Raw genomic sequence first — 15,568 nt, 5'->3', positions numbered from 1 at the left:
CATTCTAACCCACACAAAGCTTCGACAAAACTCTCCATCCTATGTTCTTCACACCATTTCTTCTAGTGTCATATCCATTTTGAAATCACCATCTATGACCATCAAGATGAGTCACAGTTTGTCGCAAGCAGGGATGTGGCTGTTCCTCAAGAGCATGTCAAGGGTGAGATTGAATTAGGAAATGCAAATAGAGACAGAAGTTTCAACCAATCTCTTGTGTCAGAATAAGGCTCTCTTCTCTCTTGTTAGCAATTTTTGGTTTAGATCTATGGGGCTATCAATTGATCTACAGCCACATACCCGTTTCTTTAACTATGTCTAATGCATAATTCCTTTGTGAAATGATAATCCCATTCTTTAAATGAGCAACTTCACTTCCAATAACATATTTGTAACTCCCCAAATCATTTGTTTGGAAAAACTAAATGAGTACAAACTGCTGAGACAACCAAGACTTATTGTGACAATAGTGTGCAATAAGAAAAGTTGGAGTGAGATCAAACCCACTTTGATGCCAACTGGAGGAGAACAATTTAGGGGATTTTGATTGAGGAAAATGAGATCCTTGAGCTATTTGCATTCATCATTTTCTCTATCCATATACTCTTTATGATAAATAAAATTTGCATTTACAAGAAAATTAATGATATTACTATTACTTAAGTGCATGAATGTTATAATACCTAGGTACATGGCTACTTATGTATATGAATCTAATTGCACTCAATACCTAGGTACATGGCTAACTACATACATAACAGAGGTTACTAGCTCTTCCTTCAACGAGTCCCAACTCACAAGACAGGTTATGCAAGTTCCAGATCCACCTTCGACGAGTCTGATTCTTTGTTTCTTTTGCAGGAAATCATGTCCATTGCATTGCATCCACATGTTATGAAACTGGTTTTGGTTGTGTTAGACATGTCAAGGTGAAAGCAATGGTTCATCACGGTTCTATTCAAGAGGGAAACATATCAATTTTATGAAAACAATATAGTAAATTAGCAAGTATATTTTTAATCTTTTTTGTACCAAATTAGCACAATAATATATATATTTAATTACTTAAAATAAATTTATTTGTCAAAGATTAATAAAAAAAATAGAAAAATAAAAACCTACCACTTAATTGGTAAATCCATTTATCTTGTTTTGTCATTTTTAGTCTCTAAAATAACTATATCGAGAGCTTTGTAAACAATAAAAACTATTAAGACAAACTTAATATATAAATGGACTACGAGTTTGTTGCAATTAATTTAGTTGTTTAAATTTAAAATAAAATTATTTTTAGTTTATTTGGGAGTAAAAGGTCAATTTGAATATCCAAAAAATATTGTTAAATTCAATTTTAAAAAATAACTATTGTCAGATTTTTTTTGCACTAATTTAATTTACATTTTATATAACTAAGTAAAAAAAATGAATTTTTGTGACAATCAATTAAGTTCTATATATTAATTTAAAAAATAATTTTTTTTATTCTACTATATTTTAAAAATTCTTAGTTTCATCACAATTTCTCAAAATTTTCTAACTTTTTAGTTTATCATAAAATTTACATTGAACGTGATTAAATTATTTAGATCCATTTCAAGTCACATTAAAGAGACCCTCAATTAAAAAAATCAAAATAAATAATAAAGTCAGTGTTACACTTTAAAATGATGGTTGTGTCTTGCATTGTATCGTCAACATTTTGTCGTAGCTATGAATTTAAACAAGATAACTTGTTTATTTTGTCGTTACATTATTTTTTTAACGAACATAAAAGTAAAGCGGCATAGATCCATGTATTAAAATAGACTAATTCAATTTTTTTATGTTGCATCTATAGAACCAGAATATAGGCCATCCTATAGGTAGAGACATAATTAAATTTTATCATTCAAATACATATCTAACAATAGAAAGTATATATTAATCATCTAAACACATTTTTTTTTATTTGAAAATAAAAAAAATCTTCACTTATCTAAAACAGTTTAAAATAAAGAATAAATTTGTTAATTTCATTTTAAACAAAATATCACAAACTCATTTTCTGAATTTCTATCGTTTGATTTTCGTCATGTTTAGTAGTTGATCAATGCTATTAATTAAATTTCGTGTCACTGAAGCATTCTTGTGAACTATGCAAGAATAATTATATATATATAAAAGACCAATTCTAAATCATACATATGAATAAGATAGACATTGAAACAAAGAGGAGAGAAAATTATAAATTTACAATCCAACCCATTAATAAAAATTAATTTAAAATTTTAAGAGAAAGAAGAAGACATCGTTTTTTGTCTTTTTAAGATTAGCAATAAGATGAAAGCTCAAAAATATCAAGGACGATATTCTTTATACAATGAGAAAGGAAGTTAGTTGTGTGTAGCTAATATTTATTTATTTTATGTATTGGGCGAGTGTTAATGCTGAAATTCTCAACATACTGTGAATGTTGGGCATGACCCTTCTTACTTTGAGTATGTTAATGCAACATATTGTGAAGATCCTGGTTCTCAACAATCTCAGTCATCAAAGAAGAGATAAACCTCTTAATCAAATAAACAATCCTCTCAATCTTCAAAGCATTTGTTCTGGAGACAATTTTCTGATGTTATTCAGCCATACATTGATGACATATTTGATGTGGTAGCGAATGAAAATTGTGGTTTTCGCATTACTGCTTGGACACGGTGAGGAGTCTTGGTCTTTGGTCCCCAATAGTTTGGACCATGAGATTGTTTCTCATATAACTCCATATGTTAGATTGTTCCCAAGACGCATTAGAGAAGTAAGAGATTCGTTGAAGATATTCAGCTTAGGTCTTCAATCCATAGATAAATAGATGTTCATACCTGATATGGGTTACATGATAGCAGCATCATATAATATTATTCTCGTCACATTTTATTAGATATTTTCAATGACTTTCTTTCTTATGAGGGGTTCACATTCAAGATCGACAAAAAATGATCGTATGATATGTATTGGTTTTGTTGATGAAAATCATTGGGTTCCGATAAAATTATCTTATTTTCTTCTGTATTAATTTTTTTAAAATAATTAAATGAATTTTTAAAATAATCAAATGATCTTATTTTGCAGTTAAAGATAAAAAAAATTGATTTTCAATGCCAGACTTTGCACCAGATTAGATGCAATATCGCACCGATAAAACAACTTCTTGGACAATAACATATACAGAGCGTCTACAACATTGAGAATATTTATTAGGTCACGTGCCACATGTTACACAAAATACACATATAGAACCCATAAATGCAATGTCATTATATGAAGTTGTTGGAACATAAGTATGTTATCGTGTGAATTTATAAATTTGTTGAAGTCCTACATAGAAAAGAAATATTTTTTTTGTAAATTTAAGTGGAAAGAAACTTGTTTTTAAAATTCAAGTCCCACATTGGAAATAAATCTTTTTGAGGTCCCACATTAGAAAACTCTAATATTTTGAGTAGTTTCAAATCTATATACACTAAAGTCCTACATTGGTTAGGAAATATATGCGAGTTTGCTTCCATCACTATATAATGAGCTTCAAACTATTGTGAAAAGTATACCAAAGTTGGATGCTTTTTCCAACTTTCTCTTTTCTCCCTCTTATATTATGCTCGCCTAATTTTCGAGTCACTTCTCTCCTTTCTTTTTGTCCCTTCGGTTTTAGAGAGGTTGTTATGTCGTAGTCCCTTCAGTTTTTAGAGCGGTTATTATGTCGTAATCTCTACGGTTTTTAGAGCGGTTGTTATGTCATAGTCCCTTTGTTTTTAGAGCGGTTGTTATGTTGTAGTCCCTTCGGTTTTTAGAGCGGTTGTTATGTCGTAGTCCATTTGTTTTTTAGAGCGGTTGTTATGTCGTAGTCCATTTGTTTTTTAGAGCGGTTGTTATGTCGTAGTTATGTGTGGTCGTAGTACCATATTGCAAATGACTTTAATCGTCATATTGAGAGTGGTTTTAATCGTCATATTGAGAGTGACTTTAACCGCCATATTGAAGATGTAATTCTAAAACGGTTTTCTACATTGCAGTGGAACTCCGGTACAATGAATCTAGGTTGTTTTATCCGAGAGACTTCGTGGTTGAATGTCTGCCTTGCACAATTTGGGCAGTACCGTGAATTATCTTAAAGAGAGTGACCTAGTCCACGACTCAACCCAATAATATATTTGGTAGCATAAATTGTTGGCTTAATACTTTAAAACTATTGCAAGATCACTTGTTATTAATTAATTTTTGTTTACTGTTGCTTGATTTAATCTTGTAATTTATTTATTTTATTTTCCTTATATTTTATCACAAACAATATAAAGTAAGCGATATAACGATAACACTAAAAATAGATTGATATGAAAACAAACTAACATAAAGTGTTTAAAATAAATGTTCACAAGCACAATATTTATAAAGGTTACTACTAACTAGTGTGACTACGTCATAAATACAAAACTTTATAAAAATGAATATACAATTCATTATCCAGATTAGCTTAATGTTCATTCAACCCCTACTGTATAAGATCATCGATCTACTGTAAGATAAGTGGCGACTGTGAACTAGAAGCATCTGCAATGGTGGTCGAGAAACTATAATGTGGGACCTGGGGTACACCATCTGGTCGCACTAGCAGTGGATGAGAAACCCGATAGAACCACTCCAAATATCCCTTCTGACACTCAGATAGATATGTAGCTAGACGAATCTTGGAAATATCTCGGTGACAGAGGTCACATTTTCCAACCATTTCACATCTACATCAAATAATCTAGCAAGATCTAGAGGTGGCGGTGATGGAATATGTCGGATATATCCAAATTGTCTCAAACACCTCTCTGGCAGACATTTCACTATTGTGCTGCATAATTAGAGGTGACCAGTGTATAGCATGATATCATGAAAGGAAATGACATCCCTATGATTCTCCCATGGTCTCCATATGACATCCACATCTGTCAGTGCGTCAATCATACGTATGTACTCAATGAGCTTATGTTTGTCTTGTTTGTAGCACCATCTATTCATTCGGGCAAAACATTCCACGTCAGCACCCTAGTTTCCTTTATTACAAATATTTGGAAAATATTTGTAAATTCAACATTGTTGCAAATAAAAATAAATATATTAATGATAATCAAAAAATTAATAATTAACAATAAATAATAATTAACAATAAATAATAATTAAAAAATTAAACATGCAAATAAATAAATAAACGACATACAAATAATTAAACATAAAAATAAATAAATGATATACATAAAAACTAATAATTGAAAATAATTAACATAATATTTAATAATTAAAAATAAATATTTAATACTTGAAGCAGCGACATATATCCACCTAGCTGTTTGGTGTCATAACAGTAGACATCTGAGAGGTAGTCATAAAACATTACGAGTGCAGCAATACCACGTATGTATTTATTTGTATCGTCTAAATGTCTGAATATAGGAAAATATTTTCCTTCAACTAGAGTATGACTCTTATAAGTGAAAATAGTACTCCTTACTAAATTCAATAGATACACCCTATCTGCACAGTTAAATCTGTCTGTTGCGCATTGCCTTCTAAAGACCTCTTTCAACCAATCAAGTATGTAGTCGGCACCTCTAGTCTTTTTTGTCTCATCCTAGATCTCTTATGCAGTCACCCCTAATAAAGTCATGACAAGATTATATGTTATTACTCTATCTAAATCGGGTGGACTGTAGAACTAACCCCTAATAGGCAATCCCAAAAGATTGACAACGTCATCCAAAATAATCGTCATTTTGCCAAATGGCATGTGAAATGACGATGTCTCAGAATGCCATATTTCCACAAATGCAAAAATTAGGTTGTTGTCAATCATCTTTAAACTACCCATTTGTAATGAGTTCAATCCTGACAAATTCATCCAGTTCTCTATAGATCACGGGAGTAGCGACAGGGTAAATTGTTGAATTTATTTTCATGCGCAACAATTTTCAGCAATTGTCGCTCATGTATACAAAGAAAATATATGACATTAAAATTAAATATAGAACAAAAATTATAATTAACTTAAATATTTTTAATGCACTATAAATAATAATTAATATAATATGCTTGACCAAACCACAATCTAGCTGAAACATGATGACGATGTCGTGTAAGGACCAACAAATCATATGATCCTCCAGGATACCGTATGAGTTCACCAGGTCCCTGAGCTCCATCATGTCCCACCTTCATATGCTCTCCCTCATGAGCAGGGGCAGCTTCTTCCTGCTCATGTATCTCCACCTGCCCATGTACCTCCTCATGCACTATAAGAGGCTCCTCCTGTTGATAGATAGTAACATCTGGAATAAATCAATGATCATGCTCTCCCTCATCATCGTCTTCAATTATCATTTGTCTTGTTCTCCTTGAAGTTGTTGGTCGAATCATCTTTGGAGGATTCATCGTGGATGACGGAGAAGTATTAGCGTCACATGTAATTCATATGATTTTGTCGTCTCTTCCTCGTATGTCCACTGAAAAATTGAAAAATAAAAAGAAATAAATCACAATTCGTTATAAAATCATAATTAATTAAATTTTAAAAAAATATTAAAATAATAATAATAATATAATTTTCGGAGAACTTGAGATTCAAGTTTTCCAGTAACTACTGAAAATGTTAAACCATGTTTTTCGGTATGTATATGGTTTTCGAAGAAGTTAAATTAAGTTTTTTGATATTACTAGAAAAGTTGGAAAAATATTTCCAAAAGAGGCTTCTGGATTGGAATAGTTGAAAAAAGATTTCCAGAAGTAGCTTATGTATCGAAAAACTTGAGGAAAAAAAATTCCAGAGTGTATTTTGTGTACTGGAAATCTTGAAAACAAGTTTTCTGGAAGATTTGGAAAAAAAACTTACTTTTTTTTTTCTCGATACTACAAAAAAAGTTGAAAAAAGATTTCCAGAAGTAGCTTCTGTATCGAAAAACTTGAAGGAAAAAAATTCCGGAGTGTATTTTGTGTACTGAAAATCTTGAAAACAAGTTTTTTAAAAGATTTGAAAAAAAACTTACCTTTTTTTTCGAAAATATTGAAAAGTGAAATGGTAAATTTTTTAGAGTTTTATTATTTAAACAAGGCAAATAAATTTGTCCTTCATTATGTCGGTATATAGGTATAATTAGGGGATATAGGGTAAATTTTTTTTGATAAGATGGTGTTCATATATATCTAAAATATTTAGTACTTAGTATCTTTTTGGGCTAAGGCCCTCCTGTGCATTAAAATGTGATGTTTTTTGGTGGGAGATGTAATAAAGATTAAACAAATCAAACAAGTGCTCAAACGGACTTGATTGCTATCTGTCCTTTTTTTATATTAATTAACTTTCTTTGTCATCTTTTATTTATCAAAATTTTCAGTTTAAGGTTAATATAAATGTATATTAGTCAACCCAAAATCGTCAAATTCATATAAAATACCGTAAGCCTTCACCAGAAGCAAGCTGTATTTCTGCTTCATATATTGACTTTTTTTGTTTGTCTCTTTTATATATTTGGTGATGTCGTTTAATTACTACTTATACAGGAGCATATAAATTTTAAATTTAAAAATGAGAAGGATCATTACTTTCCCGTAGAGCACAGTGATGATTATTATTTCACTGTTGTATTAGAACAATTGCAATTAAAGCCACGTTTGAAAGTAATTTTTAATGTTTTATATATTTTTATAATTGATAAAAATATTTTGAGTGTTGCTCAATTATAGGGTCAGCTCGAGTGTAACGCCAGTATAGCTATCGCTTTAAATTTTTATAAAAAATATATTTAATTAAAGGCTTCAAAAAAAATTAATTAATAAAAAGCCTTATATTTTAATATTTTTAAAATTAAAATATATAAGTATTTTCTAAATTAAATATTATCTCAACAATATTAAACTAATTGAAAAAAAATATTACATGATATCAATTATATTAATTTAATTATATCAAATTAAAATTTAAAAAATTCGTTTTAGACGTCATATTAAAATTCATTCTAGGTCTTGTTGGATTGGTCCGCTCAATTATTAAAAAGATACTATAAAATATTATTTAAACATAAAAGATTTAAACAACAAAGAAGTTATCATATGCACATGAAGGAAAAAATATTTGCTTCGAATTTAATGAAGGATTTGAATTCAACCAAAACCATAAAAATATTTGTGTTTTTGAAGAAATTTCATGGACAGTAAATATATTTAAACCAAATTAATATCACTATATATATATATTTTTTCTTCCTGTAATAACTAATAAGGAGTTAATGAATTTGATAACAAATATAATAGTACACTTAACAAAGCTATCTAATGTAATATACTATGCAAGTTTAGTTTTGACAATTTTTTATTTGATTCTGAGATATTAATGTACATTATTAATGTGATTTTGACTTTTTTAATTATTAGTGTTGATCTTAAAATATAGATGAGAAATTTTCAACTCAGGTTGAATTTGATCATTGATATTTTTATTTTAACATTATTTTATTTTTATATAAAAATACACTAATACTAATGTTACGAATGTACTAATCACACCCACCTTTTAAAAAAACATAACATGGAAACAAAAGTGTGCGATTGCAGGCGGGAATATTACAATGATTAACACAAAAGTCCAAGTCTACTCCAATTATTAACACTATAGCTCAAAATAAACTATTTGTTTCACATTATGAAGAATGGAATATGGCATAACGTGGAAAGTGGAAACATATATAAAAAAGTATAACATAATTCTGTAATTAGTAATTGCCTAATCGTTTGACTTTTTAACTAATTTAAAGTTAAAATATTGAAGGAATCATGGTATATGCTGGTGTAGCCGTAGTAGAATAGAATTCATGAGTCTGGTGACTAATTTTAGTTGATATAAATACCTGATCAATCTCAATAATTTATCTTCAATCACAACATACGCTACGATTATGTGTCTCAACTTCTTGCTTATGACTTCATAAATTGAAACAGGTTAGTTCTTTCAAGTTTTAACACTTTTTGTGTATCAACCTTCTAGGAATGATTTAATTTGTATATTTGATTTATTTATTTATAATTATTAGATAATTGAAAATATTTAACTTTAATTATAATTATTTTTAAAATCACATATATAAACAATTATAATTTGTCAATGACTTAAAGTTTAACGTTATCAATGTATGAAAATTGATATATTTAAACAAATCTTTAAAATTGTGTATATTTATACAAATAATATACAAAGTTGTTGCAACTTGGAGAGATGGCTAGACATTTTACTCACACATACTGGAATTTGAATTTATATTTTAAATTTTATGGTTGATAAATTATTCAGAAATTTGAAAAAATTTAATGAAAAATTGTATCGGTGTATCTTCCTAAATTTAAATCTTAATTTTTTAAGTGATATTATTTAATATAATTTAAAAAAAATACAAAATAATGAATTATCCATATATATTTAATGAAAAACACTAGAGCAGGGATGAAAAGAAACTGATTCCAAAGTTTTGTACATAAAGTAGTATTAATCTTCTGACACATACGAGGGACATGCATCACCATCGTGAATATCGGTAAAGCTAAGGCAGAAGAAATATTGATAATTTGTACCAAAAACAGAAAAAGAAATATTTTGACCATAAGAAAACGAGCATCTTCCCTTTTCAATGGTCCCTGTCACTATCTCATTGCATTTTCCTTGACACTTCGTTTGAAAACTACTCCCTTTGAAAATTTATCACATACCACCATGGCACCATATATTCAATTTCAATAATTAAGTTTTTCCCTTTGTTTCAAACAACGTGTTGGTCTCTTGTTTTGACTTTTGGTTCTAATAACAAAATATACGCCACTTTCTTTTTCCTTTACCAATTTATTTTTAAATATTCATATATTAAAAAAAGGGAAGCAACTTTAAATTTTAAATATGTATCCTTCGTTTTAGAGACCAAATTATTTTCTAAAATAATAAAAAAAAATGATCATTTTTGCAATTATCAATAAATAAAAAATTTGCTTAAAATCAAAAGAGTTTTTCAATCTACAATAAGTTTATTCAATAAATTTTTACTAGTATTTTATACGATGCTATTTCAAATAAATGTTTCATACTTTTTTCTCATCACTTTAATTGAAAAATAAATAAATAAATATTAATTAAAATATTATATATCTGTTGGTAAGTTGAACCTCAAATTTGATCTACAATCAACTAATTTATTTATGATCCCTATGTTTTTTTCTTTTTCCTAAATAGAGTAGAGACCACAAAAAAGTAGTACTAGTAATTGTCGAAATAAAATAAGAAAATATTACATATTCATATATAACAAGTTGCATTGATTCGTCAGAGAAGCAGAGTATAAGGAAAGGAAGAATTAACATTGAAATCTAGCAATGGCTCGTGAGCAACTAGGAGTTCTGAGTGCTCTTGATTCAGCCAAGACACAATGGTACCATTTCACAGCCATTATAATAGCTGGTATGGGATTCTTCACAGATGCATATGACCTTTTCTGCATACCAAACGTGACAAAATTACTGGGAAGAATTTACTACACACATAAAGGTTCACCAAAACCAGGAACTTTACCTCCAAATGTATCAGCAGCAGTTAACGGTGTTGCACTTTGTGGAACACTAGCAGGTCAACTTTTCTTTGGTTGGCTCGGGGACAAAATGGGAAGAAAAAAAGTGTACGGACTAACACTAGCACTCATGGTATTCTCTTCTCTCGCTTCAGGTCTATCTTTCGGTCACTCTGCCAAAGGAACTATTTCAACTCTTTGTTTCTTTAGATTCTGGCTTGGTTTTGGTATTGGTGGTGATTACCCTCTTTCTGCTACAATTATGTCTGAATATGCTAATAAAAAGACACGTGGTGCTTTTATAGCTTCTGTTTTCGCTATGCAAGGTTTTGGTATTTTGGCTGGTGGAATTGTTTCTTTGTTAGTTTCAACTGCTTTTGATCATGCTTATAAAGCTCCACCATATAAACTTAATCCTGAAGCTTCACTTGTGCCTCAAGCTGATTATGTTTGGCGTATCATTCTCATGTTTGGGGCTGTTCCTGCTGCTTTAACTTACTATTGGCGTATGAAAATGCCTGAGACTGCAAGGTATAACATATATACTTTTAACCATGTCTTTCTATCTTATATCAATTTTAGATTGACATAATCAATTATTAGGAATTATTAATAAAATTAATTATTATTAAGCATGAATCATATGTGTTGGATTTTGTTTATGAATGAACCGTGATGAGTTGGGTCGTTCTGTCTAATGAGGAGAGGTCTTTTATTTATTTAATCGTTGTCTTATTAGACAGTTAACAAAAATATACTTTAATTTTGTATCTATGACTATGAACATTCTGTTAAATCTTTCAAGGTACACTGCACTTGTTGCTAAGAATGCAAAACAAGCAGCACAAGACATGTCAACGGTTTTACAAGTTGAGATTGAAGCTGAACAACAGAAACTTGACAACATAGTTGTGAGAGAACAGAACAGCTTTGGTTTGTTTAGTAAAGAGTTTGTTAAAAGACATGGACTTCATTTACTTGGAACAACTTCAACTTGGTTTTTACTTGACATTGCTTATTATAGTTCAAATCTTTTTCAAAAGGATATTTATAGTAGTATTGGTTGGTTACCACCTGCTGCTGATATGAATGCAATTCATGAAGTTTTCAAAGTTGCTAGAGCAACAACACTAATAGCACTTTGTGGAACTGTTCCTGGTTATTGGTTCACTGTGGCGTTTATCGATGTTATCGGTCGGTTCTTCATTCAAGTCATGGGATTCTTCTTCATGACAGTGTTCATGTTTGCACTTGCCCTTCCTTATCATCATTGGACTAAGAAAGAAAACAGAATTGGGTTTTTGGTTATGTATGCTTTCACTTTTTTCTTCGCGAATTTTGGCCCGAATTCAACTACTTTTGTTGTGCCTGCTGAGATATTTCCGGCTAGGTTGAGATCAACATGTCATGGGATATCTTCTGCAGCAGGAAAAGCTGGAGCAATTATAGGTGCTTTTGGATTTTTGTATGCTTCACAAAGTAAGGATCCGAAAAAGAGAGATGCAGGGTACCCTGCTGGTATTGGAATGAAAAACACTCTTATTTTGCTTGCTGTTGTTAACTGTCTTGGCATATTTTTCACTTTTCTTGTGCCTGAAGCTAAAGGAAAATCATTGGAAGAGATGAGTGGAGAGAATGAAGAAGAATCTGGTGATGATGTTGCTGTTGTTGATCCACATGCCTCTTCTAATAGGACTGTTCCAGTGTAATGTTTTTCATAAGTAGGAATCAATCTCGATATGTCGGTAATTCAAGTGTGTTCAGTATTACTATTACTATTACCAATGATTTTATTTTCTTCTAAGAATCTCACCTCATTAAGCATGGTTAATGTGAATTCAATCATTATCAAAGTGTAGAGTATTACAAAAATTACACAGCAGGTCATATCCTTATAGTGTGCAAATGTGCTAGCAATATAAGATATAGTATGGTTTTTCACCCAAAAAAATATTTAGTTTTGTATGGTTTATCATATCAAAGATTCCTCTCATGAGATTTAAGTTTGTTATTCAACTTGCCTTCAGTTCAATCTAAAAAAGTACTCAGGATTCCTCTGCCTTTTTTTTATGTTCTAGCTAATTTTTTTTATCTTTCTATTTACACTATTATATTAATATAATTGTGAAGACTTTAATTTACTTGTTTTTAACTGATTAATACCAATTGATTTTATTGACAATTTTATTGTCTTTTCTTTAGGTTCTCTTTAAATTTTCAATTATATTAACGGTTTCTTTACGAATAATATTCTTCATTATTTTATATCTATTTACATATCTTTTTTTTTTCTTTTGACAAATCTATTTATAGTAATAGTAAACAATAAAATTTTGAATTATGGTTTTCGCGAGATCATTTGTGAATTTAACTCTCTCTAGTTGCTTTTAAATTATTTGATGAAGGATCCCCAACTCATCCTTTTTGGGTATATTTAAATTCTCAAACAACTTTTTTTCAAAGAGAGTTGTAGTGCTCATCATTTTTGGTGTTCAAGTCGCATGTGAGTTAAGAGCGTAGTTCTTCTCTATTTTCAATTATAACTTTTTTACAAAGAATATTAATTATTAATTAATTTAATATTACTATTAATTGTTTAATTTTCTAAATGTAGTTAGCAATCCTATATTTAAGGACAAATTGTGAAGTATCATTGAAGGTGTTTTGACTTTTAAATAATATATTTTTGTCCCTGTTTAGTTTTGCGTTCAAGTGCAATCAAAGTGTGTTTCACCCCTACAAATGTGATTTCATTGGAGGATGTTTGGCACACAGTTTAAAACATGATTTTTTTTCTTTCTTGAAATTAATTATAATTGAAGCTACTATCTTTAGCATGAGCGTCTAGCTAAATCAATTATATGGAAGACATATGATTATTTCCAACTTTACCCTCTTTTTCCGGGTGCGTTTTTATTTATTTATTTTACTTTTGTGTATTATAGTGCTCTTATCTCAAGGTTAGGAAAAAATAAGGGATGAGTTTCTTATCTGTTGATTCATAAAATAAAAAGTTATGGGATTCGGATTGTAATTTTTTTGTCGTAAAAATAGCTAGTTTATTAACTAAAGAAGAGGGGCTTAGCCCTTTAAAATCAATATCCATAATGCTATCAAATACCATAGAAAATTTAGTAAGGAAACATATGCATTATGGCTTCAAGAATAGAATTGCAACGAGGTCAAGTATCGTCTCATCTGCTCCATATTAAATCAAGATTTTTTCTTTAAGGAACATAGAATCATGTTTATTCTCATTATCTTCATCTTTGTTAGTTAAGATGTCATAGGCCGACTTAAGAGAGAATTGGTCGCCAAAAGTAGTAATCCAATTGGGAAGTCCGCTTCTTTATTCTGAATGTGGGGTCTAGTAGCTTCAATCTTTGTACAAATATCATCCAAAAGGAGACGCTCGAGCACATCCATGCGCCAAATGTTATTATTTGCATAAAAAGATATTGGGTACTCAACTTGCCTTATCAGGATCTGGCCATGCCACTGATCTTGGATGGGCCACAACCAACGATCCAATTTTCTTTCTAAAACCTTGTATCTTGACCATTACACACCATCCAAACTATATTGCATTCCACCTTCAACCAAGCTTGAGCGATAGCTCGCCAAATATGAGATGCATTGTTGCGAGGAATTATCTTAGGCATGCGACTTGAACACCATAACCATATTTGGCTTGATCCAAGTCCACCTCCTTTCTTTGGAGAGCACACTTTGTCCCAAGATACCATATGACATTTGCGATGGTCCTCAATGCTTCCCCAAATAACATTTTGACATATCTTTTCGACTTGGTAATATACGAGAGCCGAGATCAACGAGGTATGCATCGTGTATCCCGGGATGCATGAGAGAGATGATTGTGCAAGAGTGATCCGACCTGCAAAAGATAAATTATTAGTTTTTCAACCAGTAAGTTTCGTTCCCATACGCTTTAGAATAAAAGAGTATGTGTCTTTTGATATCCTCTAATGAAGAAGATAGACCCCCAAGTAATTTCCAAGATCATTTGTAGCTTCGATCTCCAAAGCAGCACTAATCTTAATTGTCTTTTTATCGATAATATTCGTAGAAAAAAAATACTTTGGATTTATTTAGGTTTTTTGCCTAAACGTCAAGCAAAATTCTTGTAAGGTCTCACGCACAAGATGAGCTTGCTCCATAGAGGCTTTGACAATTAAGACAATATCATTTGCAAAATAAATATGACAAATTTTAAGAGCATTTCTACGACCAACACTGAGTGGTGTCAAAACATTAGAGTTAACTAAATCAAAAATGTTACGCTCCAATCTTTTTAATGAAACACAAAAAGACAAGGGGAAATCGAATATCATTGCTTAAGTCCACGGGACGAGACAAAATATTCACAGTATTCATAGTCTTACATGAGATTTTATTTTTTATAAGAGATGTTTTAACCTATTATTTAATAATATCAGCTTCATAAATATATTAGAATATTTTATTTAATAAATTAAAATCAAATCAAATCAAATATGACGAATATAACTTATTTAGAAAAAATATATTGAATATAAAGAGTAATATCTCGTTTCTTAGGACATTATCTCGGAATACTATATATTTAAAATGCAGTCTATTTTTCTTTTTCTTCGTCATAAAAATATTTAAATTTTCGTCCAAGCATAATACATAATCACATATATAACTTTAATCAAACAATCCATAATTAATTGAATACCCGAACTATATGATTCAAAAATTTGTACCAACTTAAAAATAATTGATCACAACTATCCCTTACAAATGAAAAGAAATGTTTCATCTATCCCTTTAAAAACTCTTTTAACTTCAAACAATTGAGAATGTCATATGTCAAATAAATAAAATAAGAGTTATCTCTAAAAATAAATATGGAGAAAATATATATATATATATATATATATATATATATATATATATATATATATATATATATATAT

The 15,568-nt window shown here is 29.9% G+C and overlaps 2 protein-coding genes across 5 annotated transcripts in view; both read left to right on the top strand.

Moving 5' to 3' along the window:
• The window catches only part of LOC113786567 (uncharacterized), a 26,927-nt gene that overhangs the window by 1,226 nt on the left and 10,133 nt on the right, over nucleotides 1–15,568 (top strand). Inside the window, exons 4-5 of one of the 4 annotated variants that reach the window (XR_003472811.2) lie at nucleotides 735–763; nucleotides 862–1,075. The exons of 1 other annotated variant lie outside the window; for it this stretch is intronic. The gene's annotated coding sequence lies outside the window, so the exon portion shown is untranslated. Of the gene's footprint in view, nucleotides 1–734; nucleotides 1,076–15,568 lie in introns of those variants that run through there. 2 more of the 4 variants (XR_003472810.2, XR_012162978.1) reach the window with 2 other exon arrangements.
• Nucleotides 8,860–12,618, top strand: LOC101515444 (inorganic phosphate transporter 1-4-like). The gene is made up of 3 exons (XM_004502090.4): nucleotides 8,860–9,000; nucleotides 10,371–11,138; nucleotides 11,413–12,618. The coding sequence occupies exons 2-3, from the start codon at nucleotides 10,417–10,419 to the stop codon at nucleotides 12,314–12,316; spliced, it is 1,626 nt and encodes a 541-aa protein (XP_004502147.1). The 5' UTR covers nucleotides 8,860–9,000; nucleotides 10,371–10,416; the 3' UTR covers nucleotides 12,317–12,618.

The sequence above is a fragment of the Cicer arietinum genome, chromosome 5 (genome assembly GCF_000331145.2).
Source record: "Cicer arietinum cultivar CDC Frontier isolate Library 1 chromosome 5, Cicar.CDCFrontier_v2.0, whole genome shotgun sequence".
Lineage (NCBI taxonomy): Eukaryota > Viridiplantae > Streptophyta > Magnoliopsida > Fabales > Fabaceae > Cicer > Cicer arietinum.
Note: the sequence above shows the minus strand (reverse complement) of the source record. Positions and strands in the feature narration are given on the sequence as shown.